Source organism: Terrapene carolina, unplaced genomic scaffold, assembly GCF_002925995.2.
Source record: "Terrapene carolina triunguis isolate 2854851 unplaced genomic scaffold, T_m_triunguis-2.0 Scaffold189, whole genome shotgun sequence".
Lineage (NCBI taxonomy): Eukaryota > Metazoa > Chordata > Testudines > Emydidae > Terrapene > Terrapene triunguis.
This window is the reverse complement of record NW_020664540.1, coordinates 12,475,952-12,493,907: the sequence shown is the minus strand read 5'-3', so window position 1 is coordinate 12,493,907 and position 17,956 is coordinate 12,475,952. Positions and strand designations below refer to the sequence as shown.

At 48.4% G+C, this 17,956-nt stretch overlaps 1 protein-coding gene across 7 annotated transcripts in view; it reads left to right on the top strand.

Moving 5' to 3' along the window:
* The window catches only part of SAMD4A (sterile alpha motif domain containing 4A), a 210,446-nt gene that overhangs the window by 162,306 nt on the left and 30,184 nt on the right, over positions 1-17,956 (top strand). For all 7 annotated transcript variants that reach the window (XM_026654161.2, XM_026654165.2, XM_026654164.2 and 4 more), the window contains 3 exons: positions 9,520-9,629; positions 11,667-11,753; positions 15,601-15,895. In XM_026654161.2, the coding sequence (XP_026509946.1) occupies positions 9,520-9,629; positions 11,667-11,753; positions 15,601-15,895 (492 nt within the window). The remainder of the gene's footprint in view (positions 1-9,519; positions 9,630-11,666; positions 11,754-15,600; positions 15,896-17,956) is intronic.

Genomic DNA, 17,956 nt, shown 5'->3' with positions numbered 1-17,956 from the left:
AGGCCCCTACCCGGCAATCAGATCTGCAGGGTGGGCCTGACTGCAGGATCAGGGCCTCAAATGTAAGGTTTTGTTTTTTTTATTATATAGAATGTATTTTTAAATGATACTGTGTTTGAGAATGGCAATACTTGACTGAGCTTGACCGAATGCTGCAAAACCAAATGCTTGGAAATGTCTCATGGACTCAGCCAAGATATCGCCTACTGGCCCCATTTCAGTTTCACATTAGTTCTGACATGCACCTTTTTCTGTCACTGGCCTCCGTACACTAGTGTTGCTTTGGATTAGCAAGTTCTACTCCCTGCTGTATGAACTGGGGCAAGTCACTTCCTGCCTCTGTTTCTCTTCCACCCTTTATCTGTCTTGTCTATTTACATTATAAGCTTTTTGAGCCAGGGACTGTGTGTTAGGGCGTATTTGCACAGGGAGATTTACTGGGATAGTTACACCAGTGCAACTCCCCATGTGGACATTCTTATTCTGGAATAAGCGTTACCCATATGGCTATGTCAGTAAATTTCCCCATGTAGACAAGCCCAGTGCGATGCACACAGTGCCCAGCAAAACGGGATGCTAATCTCAGTTAGGACTTCCAGTTGTTCTTGTAATATAAACACTAAGTAATAATCAACTACAGCATGTACTAAGGAGCCTAGAGAGATCAGTGCGGAGCAGCTAATCAGAATCAACAAAGGAGTGTCCCTTTATTGATTCCTCTAGGAGCTGTGCTGCCATTAGCCAAGCCCAGGACACTTGAGGAAAATACAGTGGTGTAGTACTTTTCATTTGTCCGTATTGAATTTCATCCTGTTTATTTCAGACCATTTCTTCAGTTTGTCGAGATCATTTCTAAACCTTCCTCCAAAGTGCTTGCAACCCCTCCCAGCTTGGTATTGTTTGCAAATTTTATAATTCTCTCTATGCCATTATCCAAATAATGTATGAAGATATTGAATAGAACAGATCCATGACAGAGAGTGGTGGGACCCCACTCGATATGCCCTTCCAACTTGACTGTGAACCATTGATAACGACTCTCTGAGTATGGTTTTCCAACCAGTTGTGCACCCACCTTATAGTAGGTTCGTGTAGGCTATATTTCCCTGGTTTGTTTATGAGAAAATCATGTGAGACAATATCAAGAGCCTTACTTAAGTCGAGATATCTCACATTTACTGCTTCCCTCCTATCCACAAGGCTTGTTACCCAGTCAAAAAGGGATATTAAGTTAGTTTGACATGATTTGTTCTTGACAAATCCATGTTGTCTTTTACTTCTCACCTTATTATATTCTAGGTGCTTACAAATCAATTGTTTGATTATTTGTTCCATTATTTTCCAGGTACCAAAGTTAAGCTGACTGGTCTACAATTCCCTGGGTTGTTCTTTTTCACCCTTTTATAGATAGGTACTATATTTGCCCTTTTCCTGGCCTCCGGGATCTCTCCCATCCTCCTCTCAAAGATTATCACTCATAGCTCAGAGATCTCTTCAGCCAGTTCCTTAAGTATTCTAGGACATATTGCATTAGCCCCTTCCAACTTGAAGACATCTAACTTGTCTAAATAATTCTTAACTTGTTCTTTCCCTATTTTAGTTATTTATATATGTATGTAGTATAAAGACAAAGGGGCAGAAATTGCTTCATCTTTCTCCACTCATCATCTTCGTCGTTGTTTTGCACCAACAACGTGCCCAGCATTGTCAGGTGCACAAAAATAAAGAAATTCCCTTCTCCAAAGAGAAGCAGGCTTAGGGAAAGGAAACTCATTTCCCCTCTCCTTTTTTCAAAGCAAACATTATTTACGAGACTGTTTGTCAGCAAGTACAGCCACTGGATTCCGCACTGACCAAGAATAAATATGTACACTTTCAACTCCTTGCTTCCTTGCCTAGTTCTTCCAAGGTCCTCTCCTAGAACGGTCTAGGAACAAAGTTGTTCTTGCTTTCAGCCAGGATGTTCAGATTCCTTTGTTTCATGGCGATTGCTCAACAGAGTAAATGTACCTGGTCGCTCTTTCCTTTCTTCAGCCTGTTGCCTCCCAGCTTCCTCATCTACAGTAGCAGGGAGATGGTGTTTTAAACATAGGCTTCTGGTTCTGCTATTCTCTTGAACTGTTATATGACACTAGAGCTCATCATCAGGCTGCAGCAAAACATATACCAATCAAAAGAACAATATGGAGGACAGGCAAGCAGGACAGGAAGCTCCGTGTATGGATATTTTATCCACAATCTCACCAACCATACATTGGGAGCTGCCAAAAATACTGTAGTGGTTTGAGAACTGCTATTCAAAAGTTTTGTAACTTTCTGCACTTTCAGATCTACCTATCCTGATGTTGGGGTTCCATCTTTCATCATGTTAGTTCCAGGCAGTGGCTCTAGTGGTTGTCACTAGGAACTGGATATTTTGCATTATCTCCCAAGTTCCGTAGTCTCTGAGTTTTGTGTGTAGGTAGTCTCAGTGCAGGAGGGTATGATTGCCAGTTCTCCTGTGCACTCTAGACATGTTCTGAAATGAGACTTGACTTCAAAAAGAGAAGTCAAGATTCTGAGTTACAATGCTAACATTTTGATCATATTTTTGGTGGAACTAAATATTGGGCTGGATCCTCAGCTGATGCAAACCAGTGTTCTCCATCATCCTCTCATCTAAGCTATCAGATTATGGACTGCTACAATGTGTAACTGGGCTGGCAGCATGAAGTCTACCCCCCTAATTAGAAAAATTAAGTGGATTAGCATCAGCAACATACAACGAGATGTATTATTCATTCAGAAATACAACTTGTGAATTTTCTATGTCTAGCGTTCCATTACCAGCCCAATCCTGCAACCCAAACTCACATGAGTGAGCTTTGTTCACATAAGTAGCAGTGAAGCTGGTCGAACTGTCCGTGTGAGTAAGGGTTGCTTGTGTGTGTCAGGGTTTCAGGACTGGATCCCAGCACATTGCAGAGATGTCCAGTTCGTAGTCGAGTATAATAAAAATGATGTGTTGTGAGTGGCTTTGAAACTGTGAAAAGACAGAGTTTTAAGATGCAGCTGCAAATAATTGGGGGCGGAGATAGCTCAGTGGTTTGAGCATTGGCCTGCTAAACTCAGGGTTGTGAGTTCAATCCTTGAGGGGGCTATTTAGAGATCTGGGGCAAAATCTGTCAGGGACAGTACTTGGTCCTGCTGTGAAGGGAGGGGACTGGACTCAACTCAACTTAATGACCTTTCAAGGTCCCTTCCAGTTCTATGAGATAGGTATATCTCCATATATGAATTGATTCAGCTGCAGCAGAAGTGCAGGTGAGAGTCACTAATTTAGCCCCATAATGTAATATCTTCCACCCAGTTCCCTTCCCTTGCAGTAGACATTGTCTTCCAGCTAAAGGAAGGTGTGGCCGGTTCTGAAACTACATGCTGTGGGCCAAACTTTGCTTTTAGATATATTGGTGCAAATCCAGGGTCTCTCCTGAATTACTTTAGTTTATACCATAGCATTATCTTACCTTTGCTGTAGCAGTCAGCGGAGTTACTCTGGATTTATACTGATGTATCTGAGGGTAGGTCTACACTTCAAATCTCTGCCAGCATATCTATGAGTTTGTCTACACTGCAATTAAACACCCGTGGCTGACTTGGGCTCACGTGGCTCAGGCTGCGGCGCTGATCAATAGTGGTGTAGACATTTGGGCTCAGGCTGGAGCCCAGGCTCTGGGACCCCCTGAGCATCTACACTACAATTAAACAGCCTCATAGCCAGTGATTAATGTCCATGGGTGTTTAATGGCAATGTAGACATACCCTATCTGTCTATCTTAGGGTTTTATACTGATGCCCATTTGAGTACTTTCTATATAAAATCAATAGCAAAAGTGAAGTCTCTAGTGGATTTTATGGAGTCTCTGGCACCTCTCCCTTTACAGGCTCTAAATTCTGCTTGGGGTTGGATGGGGGAGGAGTTGAGGGGAGAGGTTGGTAAGGGTTTGAGAATAGTCATGAGTGTTCATAGTGTGGTTAGCTAGGTCTGTTAGGGGTGTGATTATTTTGGTGGCATAACTATGATGGCCAAACTCCTAGTGTAGATGCAGTTCTACTGGCATAAGAGAATTTATGACTAGAGCTGGTTTTGTTCACCAAGCCAGAATAAACTGTGCTGTCAGAAGCACTTTTTTGCCAGTATAAGTGCACCTACATTAGAAGGGTTTTCTGGTACGATTATCCAGGTATAGCTATACCAGCACACTCATGGAGTGTAGACAAGGCCCGCGAGCAGAATTTGGCCCGTTAGCGCCAGACTTCTGTTTGAAATGTAGATGACGAGTTTTCTGAATAACTGATTAGAAACACCTGGCATGAAAACCCCCCTCTGTTAACGCTGGGTACAGTGTTTCAGAACTATCACCCGGTGACTGAGTAATGAACTATTAGTAACTGGTGAGTCAAGTGTAACCCTGCGGGTGTGCAGAATAGCTCGGCACTCCCTAGCGCTGCAGGTCATTAGGGAGTAAGAACTGTATCCTGCATGGTGACTTTCCAGGTACTGCCATTACATTGTCTTAAAGAGCTCAGCACCTTGTAATTTCTGCCCTTTGCATCCTATTTTCCTTTCATGGGGCTAGAGTCTATCTGGCCCTTTTGCCAGTGCACAGTGGGGAGGGGGAGTAAGGAGCTTTCCTCTCCCCCTCCCCCCAGCTCATAGAATTGCAGACTCTGCACTGAGGGGAGCTCAAGGATTCCCCCTGCCTAGTTCAAGAAAGCAGGGTGATGCCCTAAGGTATAATTATAACACCACCACTATGTGCCCCCCATTGGAGCTGGCTGGCCAGGTGCAGGGTGGGGGGAGGCTGCTAGTCTGCGACAGGGATGTAGCGGTTTGCACACACTCTATGCTCACAGGGGAGCTGAAGAGCTCTGGTGCTCCCCTTGGGGTCGTGTGGCTCTGCACTGCAGCCCCTTATGATGGGCTCAGTGCTGTGAGCACCGTCTGGCCCTTCCCACTCCATTTTCCTCAAGGCTACATGTCGGACTTCCTGTGGAAGCATCACCAGTGAGAAGGGCCCCATCACAGGCAGAGGTGGGCCCCAGCTGTGGGGTGAAGTTCTGCAGAGTGTGAGGGTGGTTCGGACCTGAGGTTCAGTGCCATCTTTCATGGAGAATAATCGTGTGCATCAAGCTGGAACCTTCGTCCTGACTCGTCCCAACATGCTTTACTGGCAGCGTCTGCTGAGGACAGATGCCCACTGGGGACATGGGGACAGATGTGGCTCCACGATCTAAAACAGGTGCTCATGCTGGGTTGGGTTACATCCATTTACACTAGAAACCAGAGGCTTTCTGTTGCTGTACTCTTCAGCTTGCAGTTGGGGTAAGGGGCCTAACAGGACTGTTTGTAAAACGGTTGCATGTCAGGGCTTTTGGAATAGTGCTTACTTTAGACCTTCCAAGATTGGTGTGTACCTGGCTCCCATGTTTGCTTTGCAATTATCATTTTCTTCGTTACCTCTCAAAATCTAGCATTTAAGTCATTTAATTGAAATGACCTGGGATGGTGACTGAGGCCAAGGAACTTGAGCTAAATACTGCTGACTGGGCTACTTGGCATTTCCTCTGTTTACTTTCGAATTGAGTTTGGGGTGAGACCTTCAGCAAACAGCTCCTTTATGTGCAAGAGCCAAGGTCAAGCAGGAAGATGTTGGGACACTCTCACGAAGACATTCAAAAGGGGCTAACGCGCAGAACACATGGTAAACTTCTCCATGTACCCAAACCTGGAGAAGTAGCTACACTGGTATTACATGCTGAGGAAGGTGCTGTGAGATGGTTGTTCCAATGGAGGCAAGGGGCAAGTTAGACATATCGGGCTAAATTGTCACGTGAAGGAGCTTAGGTTGCTCTTCTGTCCATTGTGCACCTAAACGCCGTATTTGTATGTGCCTCATCATGTGTTTGTGCACAAAGTTACCCAGGGTGTGGGCCTAATTAGGTGGCTGCATTTGAAGGTTCACCCCACTGAATCTTTCTGCAATGTTAGGTTAACTGAGCGTCTCATAACCATTTTTGTAAGAAACATACTTCAAGGCTTTCCAACCCAGTGACAGCCGGCACTAGATAACTTTCAGCCCAGAGAATCACGACTCAGAGTCTGAGATTGTGGGAACATGCCCTTCTGACGCGGCTGAAACTGGATCAAGTTGAACTGTCTGCAGCTGTAACATGCCTTTGTAATTTACAACCTCCTGAGAAATATTTCATGAAGGGCCTAGCGCACTCTAGCGAATAGCCTAAGCAACCAGGGTAAGGAGGAGTCCTTCCTAACATGCTGCAAAGCCACTGCACAGCTGTTACTGGGGGGAGGGATAGCTCAGTGGTTTGAGCATTGCTCTGGGTTGTGAGCTCAATCCTTGAGGGGGCCACTTAGGGATCTGGGGCAAAATCAGTACTTGGACCTGCTAGTGAAGGCAGGGGGCTGGACTCAATGACCTTTCAGGGTCCCTTCCAGTTCTATGAGATAGGTATATCTCCATATACTTAAAAATATTTACTGCAGCATCAGGGCTGTGGGAGTCTCGCCCCTTTTCCTTTGCCAAGGGGGAAATAGGCTGATGTCCCCACTCAGTTGCAGACCCCCCCCACTCCTAACCCTAATCTTCTCCCAGCCCATCACCAAACTCTCCCTATGTGGCAGCACAGAAGGCGTGCCTACAGAATGGGTGTCTGCACTACGGAGTGTTCTCCCATCCAGAGCAGGCTACCACCATCCTGTCCCAGCAGCAGAACCCTTCCCGAGCAGTTCCAGCAAGGAGAGGGCTTGACCCTACCAGCATACAAGACTTGACGGTCTAGTAACACTGCAGCAATCAGAATGCCTACTCCGCTCCAATTCAGACCAGTGGGAGTTTTGCCATTGATTTCAGTAAGCAAAGGATCAAAGCAAAAGTCCGTCCAGCTTCCAGGCTGCTGTGAGCTGAGCGTGTGCCGGGTTCTTTGTAGGGGGAGCACTTAGTGTCTCAATCCAGGAATATACCGAACACCTCTGCAGAGGGAGATTTGTCCAGCCCTCCTTTCCGAAAGGAAGGTCATAGTGACATGGAGCCATTTGGATCTGTGTCGGGGGTGGGGAATCTTGGAAGATGAGCTCACCCTGACCCTTGACAGGAATAGACTGCAAACAATCCCCAAAGATCTATGTATCCTCCTCTCACAGTGGCTTTTTACCTACCATTTCTCTATGCATTTATTGCTTGATCTGGGAGTTATAACCATAGCATTTCTAAGTGACTTGAAAAAAAAATACAGTAAAATAAGAAATCACCACAACCTTTTATTTTGTCAAAAACTCTGCAAAGAGGGTGTTTGTTGGAAATGTCAATAGTCTAAAAGGACACGTGATGCTAAAACAACAATAGGTAGATTCAGGCTCTGATATTAGGCCCCAATTCAGCAACGCATTTAAGCGTATGCGTAGCCAGAAGCACATGCTTAAATTCATCCCTGCTTAGCAAAGTACTTAGGTTTATACCTGACAACAGTGGAACTTAAGCACGTGCTTAAGTGCTTTGCTGAGCCAGGGCGGTAGGATGTTGTGCAGCAGACTAGAACTGGGAAGAAAGCATGTTTCAGGTAATACGATGGAGTTTGGATTTTATACTAAGCCACACTTCTGAATTTTGTTACACACCCAGCTGTGACAGCGTGTCGTTCTTCCACGTAGAAAAAAATTAAGATTTCCTTATACCATTTTAAATGGTTATTTCAAATGTTTTTCCCATGTTCATCAATCAGTGTGTGTGTGAGCGTAAGTGGTGGTGGAAATAGTTTTGCTCATTTTCATTAAAACCCACTTACTAATTTCTCAGAGTCCAGAAAATATGGGAATGAAGAGCCTCCCTTTCCTGGGGGTATTTACAGCATTGCAGCTACTCTGATGTAACTACACCAACACAAGCCCCGTGTAGATGCACCCTGCGCTCACGTAAAATAGGGGTTCCAGCCGGGCATTGATCTCTCATTGTGCAACAGTGGAGTTTTATGAGTTCTTAGCCCTCATTTAGGGCTTGGTCAGCTATTTCAATATGTAGATAATGCCCATCCCCAGTGACCAAAGGGGTCTGGTCCTAAGCACTCTGAAGTTAATGGAAACCTTTCCATTGACTCCAGGGAGTATTGGATCAAGCGCCAATCGACCCCATGACTCTACGGGCCGGCCTGAGGGGTGGGTGACCACCCAAGGGGGTGCTGTGGCAAAGCAGGACTGGGGACTGGTGAGTCTGGGGGACAGGGCTGGGGCCTGGAGAGTCTGGGGGTAGGGGGCCCCAATGGGACCCGGGCTACAGACCTTTTGAACAGGAATGTCGAGGAAAAGGATTTTGTTCAGGAGCTAGCAATTCCTCGAGCAGGAGAGAGAAGCAAAGAAAGTGGGGTTGGGGGGTGAGGAAGAAGAGCGATGAGCGGAGACGGGCCACCCTGTGCCATGCAAACGAGGGAAGGCACAGAGGATGAGGAAGAGAAGGGGAGCAAGAAGACACGCCGCCTCTTTACACAGTGAGCCCAGAAGAGGCCTGAGGCAGCAGCAGCAAGACAAAGGGGGCGTGAGAGTTGCGGGCAGCAGCAACGCAGAGCAGCACCCAGCGGATGGGCACATGTGGTCATAGAACTCAGTTCCCCCCGGGTATGCCCTTTGCTTTCCCGTGGGGCTGCCTCTCTGCTCCCGCCAGCACCATCAGAATCTGGGCTCCCCCAGTGCCCCAGTGGCCCCATAAAGCCTGCAATGGGGTGTGCCGCACTGCAGGATCCCCTTCCCCATTCAGTGTGTCTGTGGGGCCATTATGGGGTTGGGGCATGGTGCTGTCAGTGCTCTCCATCACCACTCAACTCTTCAGCCAAGGTCAAGCTGTCACGGGGGTGTGGAGGGGATTAACCTGGCTGCCCAGGCCTGGCAGGCACTGGAGCGTTGAGGGAAGCATTAAGGGCAGGAGCCAAAATACAAGTTCGTCCAGGGCGCCATTTTCCCTAAGGCCGGCCCTGAGTCTAATTATTTATTTGCCAGATTTGCAACCCTGTAAGACCTGACTCTTGATCAAAGGGCCACGTCCTCTCCTCTGTCTTGTCTCGGTGCTGTGAATATATTTCTAAGATGTAACACTAGTATCTAAAAACAATCATGTGAACAGAGAATTAAGAAGAATCTTCAAAAGACAGTAAACGACTTCATTGTGGCTCATAAACGGCAATCAAATCTAATAGGAAGTGCCCCACATCAAGGGACTGATCCTGCCAATGAATATACATCTGCAACCCCATTGAAATCAGTGGGAACTTGGGACGTATATCCTTAGGCACGTTCCAGCCTTCGTTGCTAACATCAAAGTGCAATAAAACTCTTGGAGCTATCAGTACTGTGGAAAACACAAGGAATCCATTGCCTAATAAACTCCTCATGTTGTTGTGGATTTTATGTGACGTCGTTAAATAGTGTCATCAAATAACAGGGCGTTTTGTCGACTTGCCTTTGTGCTGCAGATGTTCCTGCCTGGCTGAAGAGTCTCCGCCTGCACAAGTATGCAGCTCTTTTCTCCCAGATGACATATGAAGAAATGATGGCACTGACCGAATGCCAGCTCGAGGCACAAGTATGTCTCAAATTTGCTATAAAACAGTTAGTCACGTTGCATTTTTTTCTAGTGTTGTCACAATTAAAAACGCTCTGTTTGTTCAGTTTGTTGATAGGTTTCCCTGAAAACCTTGCATCATTTGTTAACATGGCAAAAAAAACGCCAAAAACACGCTGGGGGAGAGGGGTGAGGGGCAAACGACACATGGTACCCTAAAATGACCTGGCCAATAGCTTCTCAGTGGGGTCAGAGACTGAATTCCTAGTCCCATCAAAGTCAATGGGAGATATGCACTGGCTTTCACCACTCAGCTCTAAGGAGGACACTTTCAGAGGCACAAATGGCATTCAGACATCCAACACCCATTGAAAATCAACAGGAATTTGGTGACTGACTTATTGGTGACTGACTTATTTGTTCCTTTAAAAATCTCCTTAATAGATTGCTTTCCATGCTATCCCTGGGATAAATAGATCTGATTAGCATCTTTAGATATAAAATGCTACTCCCGTGTTGCAAATGGATTCTGTTTTCCTCTGAGCTATGATTCCAAAAGTCTGATGGAATGAATGGTCTGGTAACACTTTCATTGCAGGAGAAGGATACTCTGGTCTTTTGGGGTTCAAGGCCTATACAGCTGCTCAGCTGATTTTTGACAGGGTCTTTTTTTTTAACTTCCAATTTCTTCAGCCCCTTCTAAACTTTCTAGAGCCTTCACTAAGGCCATGTCTACACTTACAAGCTGTGCCGCTGTAAGAGCGCTTGTGTCGCCGCGTTACGCTGACAGGGGAGAGTTCTCCCATCGACAGAATAAAACCAGCTCAATGAGCAGCAGTAGCTATGTCGGTGGGAGAGCGTCTCCCGCCAACACAGCGCTGTGCACACGAGCGCTTATGCTGGCAAAACTTATGTTGCTCAGGGCCGTGGGGGTTTTCCCCTGAGTGAAAAAAGTTTTGCCGACATAAGTGCTAGTGTAGACGTGTCCTGAACACTGACTTGCACTGGAGTAAGGAAGCCAGCAATGTCCGAGCCAAGCGTTCCTTAAAATGAAAGGGGCCGGGCAGCTTTCTAAGGGCATGTCGATGGAGTTAATCCACCCCTCCGAGAGGCGGTAACTAGGTCAATGGAGGAATTCTTCCGCTGACCTAGCTGTGTCTACACTGGTCTTAGGGCTGCCTAACTATAGTGCTTGGGGCATGACATTTTTTAAGTGTAGACTCATTTTTAAGTGTAGACCAGGCCTAAGCTTCTCACACCTCTCTTAGAGCCAGTGGGCCTGATTCACCGCACCCTTACTCCAGTTTTATGTCAGAGTACGAGTGAAGATACACCAATGTGGAGCTGGGATAACACTGTCGAGTTACCCCATCATAAAACTGGAGTACCACGACAGTGAATCAGGCTGGGTGCCGCTATTTTGGTTCCTAACTCTGAGAGGGGTTTTTTTGAGGATTGCTTTTCTCAGCATTGCCACACCTTGTGCAAAATAGTTTAAAACTGCAGTGAGATTTGTACATTTAATGACACAAGTGGTCCCATTGGCGTCAGTGGGCCTTCTCTTAGTGCCAGTGTACAGTACATTCTACTCAGCCAGAGTAAGGCTTGCCGAGTCAGCTCCCTAGAGAACTGTGAACAACTGCAAACAAACTGTGAACAAAGGCAGCAGGTGGCAGAGGGCAATTTTTTCACTTTCGGCCAAGTGTTTGTTTGATTCGAATCACAGAAAACTGTGTGCTGTCACCGAGCGCTGCAGTTCTGCTCCCAGACCTGCCACTGGATTTAAAAACATTTTTCTTAAGTCGCTGCGAAGACCTTTCGTCCCTTGTGAGCACTTATAAATATTGCCACTCCAAAGGAGGGTGCACAAGCTAGTGAGAAATCGATAGCTTCAATGGGTTTCTAAGCTGTTGCCATAGACCCTGTGCCTCTCTGATAATCCCTGAATTCAGAGGTTTCTTGAATTAACAGCAGCCCTTTTCACTTACGAAAGAGGATTTTTGTGCATCCTGCTGGCTGGTGGAGATGTTAATGTCACATTGTACTGTATCTTCGCAGAATGTTACCAAAGGTGCAAGGCACAAAATAGTCATCAGTATCCAAAAGCTGAAAGAGAGGCAGAACCTTCTCAAGTCTTTAGAAAGGGTAAGTTATTTCTGCTTCTTTTTCAATTAAAATAATAGCCAGGAATTAATTCTCAGATTAAGTCCTTTTTGGTTATTGCTGGGTATTTCCCATATAGTTTATCTTTTTCATTGAGCATTTTCTTTGTTGGTTTGGCCACATCTGGTTAATTGTATCACAAACCCAGCGCTGTACCAACCACTGCATTTTACCAGCAGGCTGCCCACTGGCTTTGGTACAGCGGCGTAAGCTGCCTCCTGGTTCTCCCCCCAGCTCCGGGAGGTTGTAAACTGCAGCACAGCGTACATGCCCTGGCACTGCCTGGCCAATTGGAGTTGAAGCCACTGCTCCGCCCTTTCCTGGACCCTGCCTGCCCACTCTCGGTGGGCACGTCTACACAACAGCGGGGAAGATGACTCCTAACTTGGGTGGACGTACACGTGCTAGCGCTGCTTGAGCTCGCACTCTAAAAATACTAGTGCGGCCACGGCAACCAAGGCGGTGGCACAGGCAAGCGACCCAAGTACCGTAGTGCCCAACCCCCTAGTTATACACTGGGGCAGCTAGCCTGAGCCACTGCCCGTCCCGCCACAGCCACACTGTTATTTTTAGTGTACTGCCTCGAGCAGAGCTCGCACGTGTATGTCTACCTGAGCTGGGACTCACCCTTCCAGCTGTGTAGATGTACCTTGTGCGAGCCAGGGAGTGCCACTCCACGTCACTAGTGTCACTGGTACTTGCACCCCTCATGTGTGACACATGGGAGATGAAGACACATGATCACCTGCAGGTCCCTCTGCTGCTCTGTTCCCTCGTATACACTGCAGAGGAGAGAGCCACCGTGAGCAGAGCTTCGGCATGCATGGGATACAAGACCCCTGGGTGGGATCCCACAGCCCTGCCCTCCCCCTCTTTCTCAGCAGAACTGGTGTGGTTCCGTGATGTCTGCAGGCCCCCACTGCAGAGGAGGAGCACGACTTGCCTATCACAGTGAGTTTTCTAGGCTGGCTGGCTGAAGACTCAGGAAAGCAGCACTGCATCCGTTCACATTCAGCAGGTTATCTTGGCAGCCAGAAGAGGTCAAACTTTTTTTTGTTCTTTGTAATGAAAAGTTAAATTCTGCCGAAGCTGATGGAGCCATCAGAAAAGCACCAGCATAGCATACCCGCCAGTATCAACTCAGTCCAACACCACGCTGTTTGTTGTTTCGCTGTTATATTATATTGCATCAATCATTCTATGCACAGCCTCTGACTAGGAGCTGTTCAATAATTATGCTACGCATTGCTATTTATTGGTGTTTTGGTTAGCTCACCACTTTATTTTGCATGTTTAAACTACGGGATTTTATTTATGGAACTGTAGGAGTTAGTAAAGCCGTATTTCCCTCTGTACATTAATAACAATCATTACATCCAAGAGACAGGCGACGGGATTGAGTTTGCTTTGCTTTGTAGATGTGTTTTCTAGGCAATTTCACAACCTTTCTTCCCCCTCCTCTTCATGAAGTTTGAAATATGGTATTGATTGACTGTCATTACTACAGGAATGTAACCCGAGTTTGGCTGACACAATGAGCTACACAGGCTATCCAATAAGATGGGATAAATAGTAGGGTTTGCTGTTGACTGCTAGCGATATAGTGGGATTTGCCTGGACTCTGGAGCTGTGGTTCTGGTTCTGAGGATGGTTTGAGTGGGGCCCATGAGTAAAAGCTGGCCATGGGCTGTATTACTTAGGAGCATGTGTCTCCGGTTTTCAAGTTTTCCTTCCTTTATTTTAACTAACCAGGAGCATGTGTGTGACTTGATCTTCTGGGCAAGCGTCTCCTGCGTATGTTTCCTTCTTCCCGTAAAGGAGCTGCACCCGGATAACACAATGGGTTCCCGACTAGCTGCACACCGACTCCATGTAATTCAGAGCGGTGGAGCCGGGAGTGCAGATGGTGAAGAGTGACGGGAAAAATAAACAATCACCCCGCAGCTCAGGCTGGCTTGTGACACCACATGTGCTTTCTCTTAATGTATCTTTCATATGTGCATCCATAGCGCTTTCCCCAGGAGCTCGTCTGCTCTGGTTTTGTGTCGGAAGCGATGCCTCAAGAGCAGTTTGAGTGGGACCCAGTAGCCTGAGAAACTGGAGACGAGTCTGGCCCATATTAAGAACAAGATGCAGTCCTTCCCGCCTTCCTCGCTGGCGTTTCCCCAGGGGAGGGAGGGAGGATTGAACCCAAACGGCAGAAGGAGAACAGCTGTGACGCACACACACATGCAATCTGCCAGGATTAAGAAGCCAACATTTTTCATTCTGAACCACTGGAAGGAATATAAATGTTTGGGGGGTTTTAAGATTGCGTTTGAAATATGGGGTGAAATTCTGGCTCCACTGGCAAAATTCCCATTGACTTTAGTGGGGCCCGGATTTCACCCATGGAGTATTCCAGTGAAATATCTCCCTCTCCAATCACTCCTCCTTCACCAGAAATGACCCAAAGACCAGCTGTGCCTTCACACCGCTGTGATTCTGTAGGCAGGTTCCCGGCTACAGTAATACTGCCCCAGCCGCTTCAAAGCTGAGAAACCGTATCTGGTGGTGGTACTATTATTACCATAACTCCCAGGAGCCCTAGTCATGGACCAGGACCCCGTTGTGCTAGGTGCTGTACAAACACAGAACAAAAAGGCAGTCCCTGCCCCAAGGAGCTTACAGTCTAAGTGTAAGATGAGAGACACCTAGTGATAGAAACAGACGGGGAGGACAAGGAGACAGTATGGTCAGCATGACAGGTAGTGGTCGCAGGGCACCAGCAGCCTAACCACTGTGAAGCAAGCCGGGGTTTGAAGGAGAATGAAGAAGTGACTTCGTGGATGTTTATAGGGAGCTCCTGCCGGGGGAGGGGCAGCATGGGAGAAAACAGGAAGGCGCTTGCTTGAAAATGTAACAAGTGGGTGATGGAGGTTGGCATCATGGGAGGCAGGAACCAGCCTTTCAACAGCGAATGAGAGACAAGCGATCAGCTGGGGTTAGCCCGTGCGTGGCCTTGCAAGTGAGGACAAGTCGTTTATGTTTGATATGATAGAGAAGGCGGAGCCAGTGGAGGGGTGACATGGTCAAAGCAACTGGGTGGGAAAATGATCTTAGCAGCATTTTGAGTGGCGATGAGCAGGGCAAGATTGCATTTGTCAAGTCCAGGAAGAAGCGTATTGCAGCATTTGAGACACAAGTTGATAAGAGCCTGGAGAAGGGCTTTAGGTATGTGGCTGGATAGATGGGCCAGACATGGGCCAAGAAGGCAGTACTGAGAGCCAGAGCCAGGATAGGGTTAGGTTAGAGACTGAATTTTGTGCAGGGTAGACAGCGCTGAAATCTCGTGGGATGTTCGCATGTGATTCCTATGGAAATTGCAAGGTCTCTGCTTTCTTGAAGGGTGGGAATCTCACCAGATATTGGGTGGCATCTGCACTGGACCTGGACGCCAGACTCACACCGGTTTTGGATCCCACCTGATTCATGGAGTGGGTTCAGATTCAGGAGTTCAAATCTGAACGCGCACACCTGAAAATGGGGCAGGAGGGTTGCAGGTGGCTTCAGACTTGAAGTTCTAGTTCTTACCTGTTTCTGTTAAAACGGTTCTGTGAAAGCCTCAGTTAATTAAACGGACCAACTTACTGAACATGGAGCACACAGGACAAGTAAGTCCTGGAGTAGGAACACTAGAAGAGGCTTCTGTGGAGATTGCTTCCAGAAAAACAATGTTCTAGTGTTCCAGCTGAGCTGAGGCGGCATGGCTGAGCTCAAGGCAGCTAGCGGCATATTGAGATTGCAGACATACCAGCTGCTAATCTTTTTTGTTGTCTGGAATCTGCAGGACATCCTGGAAGGTGGCAACCTGCGCATCCCACTGCAGGAGCTACACCAAATGATCCTCACCCCGATCAAAGCCTACTGCTCCCAGAACTCAAATACAGACGACCAGAGCCGGGACCTGGATTCCCACCACCTGCCTTCTCTGATCGGCTCGGACAGCCAAGGCTCTGACTGCAAGGACTCTGCCTCTGGGTGCATACAGCAGCACCACTTGCCTGGCTGCGAGGGCGAGTCTGGAGGGGCACCTTTGCCCGAAGGGGATCTCCCTGGGCAGTTCACAAGAGTCATGGGGAAAGGTCAGCCGCTCCCATTGTCCTTATTCCTTCGGTTAGGAGTGAATGGTTAAGAAGAGCGTTTATTTCATAGCAGCTCTGGTCCCCATCCACCCTCCTCCTGTCCCGCTCATCATAATACTCTCAGGGCCCCATGGTGCTAGGTGCTAAGTGTGGGTAAGAGACAGTCCCTGCCCCAAAGGGCATGCAGTCTCATTAGGGAAGATGGACAGAGGTGAAATGATGTACGCAAGGGGACACAGCAGAGACAGGACTGCACTCGGCTCTCCGGAGTCCCGTTGTACCCTGCTGCCATCATTCACGCGTGCTCTAGCGCTGGCAAAAAGGGGAGGTCAGGAGGAGATGGGGACGTAGCCTTACTCTCCTCCCCAGCCAGTAGAGCTGGCTGGGCTCACTGTCCCCTATTGTACAGGGGGGTCCTTCCTTCTCCTGTGTGCTGAGGAGCTCCAGAAGGCATTATGCCTGTCTGAGTCACAAAGCCTCTTGAGCCTACTGCACCACCTCCAACACTAGGGGGTACGTCTACACTGCACACTAAACCTGGGCTCTGACTCCGGTTTGAGCCCAAGAACAAGCCCCCTTTCTGTCCACACAGATCAGTCTGACTCAGGTCAGCAAGCCCTCAGGACCCTGTGAGGGGGGTGGGTCAGAGTCCAAGTCCCACTGCAACTCAGGGCCAAGCCCTGTCATTTTGCAATGTGGATGCAGGTCAAGCTGCAGACATGAGTCAGAATGGTGCAGTATGGACGTGTTAGCACGGCTCCGAGACCAGGTCCAGCAAGTGTAAATCTTGGTTTACAGGACAGTGTGGATGTTCAAGCATGAGCTTCGAACCCCTGAGTCCACAAGCATGGATCCCACAGACCCAGGCTTAGTATGCAGTGCAGACATAGCTAGGCCGGCCCGAGCAGGTACAGCTGAGCCCTATACAAATAGGTATGTTGGAAGTTTGAATCAGAATGAGCCTTTAGTGTTTGTGCACCATTATTTTTTAAAGCCCGTGGAAGGATCTTCCTCTTTGGTGCACGATCCTAGAATCGAGTGGCTGCTGTGGGGTTACCTTCGGTCTGGCTGCTTGCTTTCATTGACAGCCCTTGTCCCCTGCTGCTCACCGGTCCATGTACGCCTGTGGAGTTTTTTATAGCCCCGACTTGCAGTACGAGGGAGTGCACGTACAGAGCAGTTGCTTCCTTTAGCTCCGTGATCATGTGACATGGATAGAGAGAGAGCGCCTGGGACTCGCATTTGTTTAATGTGAAAGTTGTGGGAGGGTTGACTTTTTTAAAACACTTTCCTTGGTGTCTTGGGCCCTGACTGTACATGCTTAAGTGCTTTGCTGAACTGGGGCCTTAAAGCAGATTGCCCAAGCAGTCAGAGCTCCTGTAGTAGTGCTACCCATGGTCTCTCCCTGTCCCCGCCCCCTGGCCTCTGTGTGTCCCTGCCTGTACAAGAGTTTGCCGGGGCTCGACCCTCTCCGGGCGGCGGGGAGCCACACCGGCTCACTACCCACTGGTGCTTGGGTACTTCATCCGGCTGCAGGGTCTCCCTCGGCAGCCCTTGCGGTCCTGGAAGACACAGTAAGCCCGACCCTGGCTCAGGGCGGGCACCAATGCAATGTCAGGGCTCAAGCCCTCAGTCAGGGCTGAGCAGCAAGCAGGAGTATTTAGCCCAGGCCCTAGGTCAGGGCGAGGCAACAAACGCTGAGTCAGGATCTCAGGCCCTCAGTCAGGGCTGAGCACCAGTAGTAGGCCTAAGCCTCAAAAGGCCTGGGAGGGGGGAGACGGCCACCCACAGGTTGGGTGGCAGGGGGGATGCAGGCTCTCCCACTCCACTGTGTCCCAGCCCGGGGCCCTAGCAGCGGGAGAAGGCCCGCTGCTTAGTCAGTGGGGATCCTGGCCGCAACACACTGACATAGGCTCTGGCAGTGCTGCAGCCAGACTGGGGTCGGCTGCCCCCGGGCTACTTCCCGACTCCCCCTCTGGGCCTACCTGGGGGCTGGTGTCGGCCTCGGGGAGATCCTGGACCATGGGTTCGTCAGGCCAGGGATCGTTCGGCAAGTCCGGC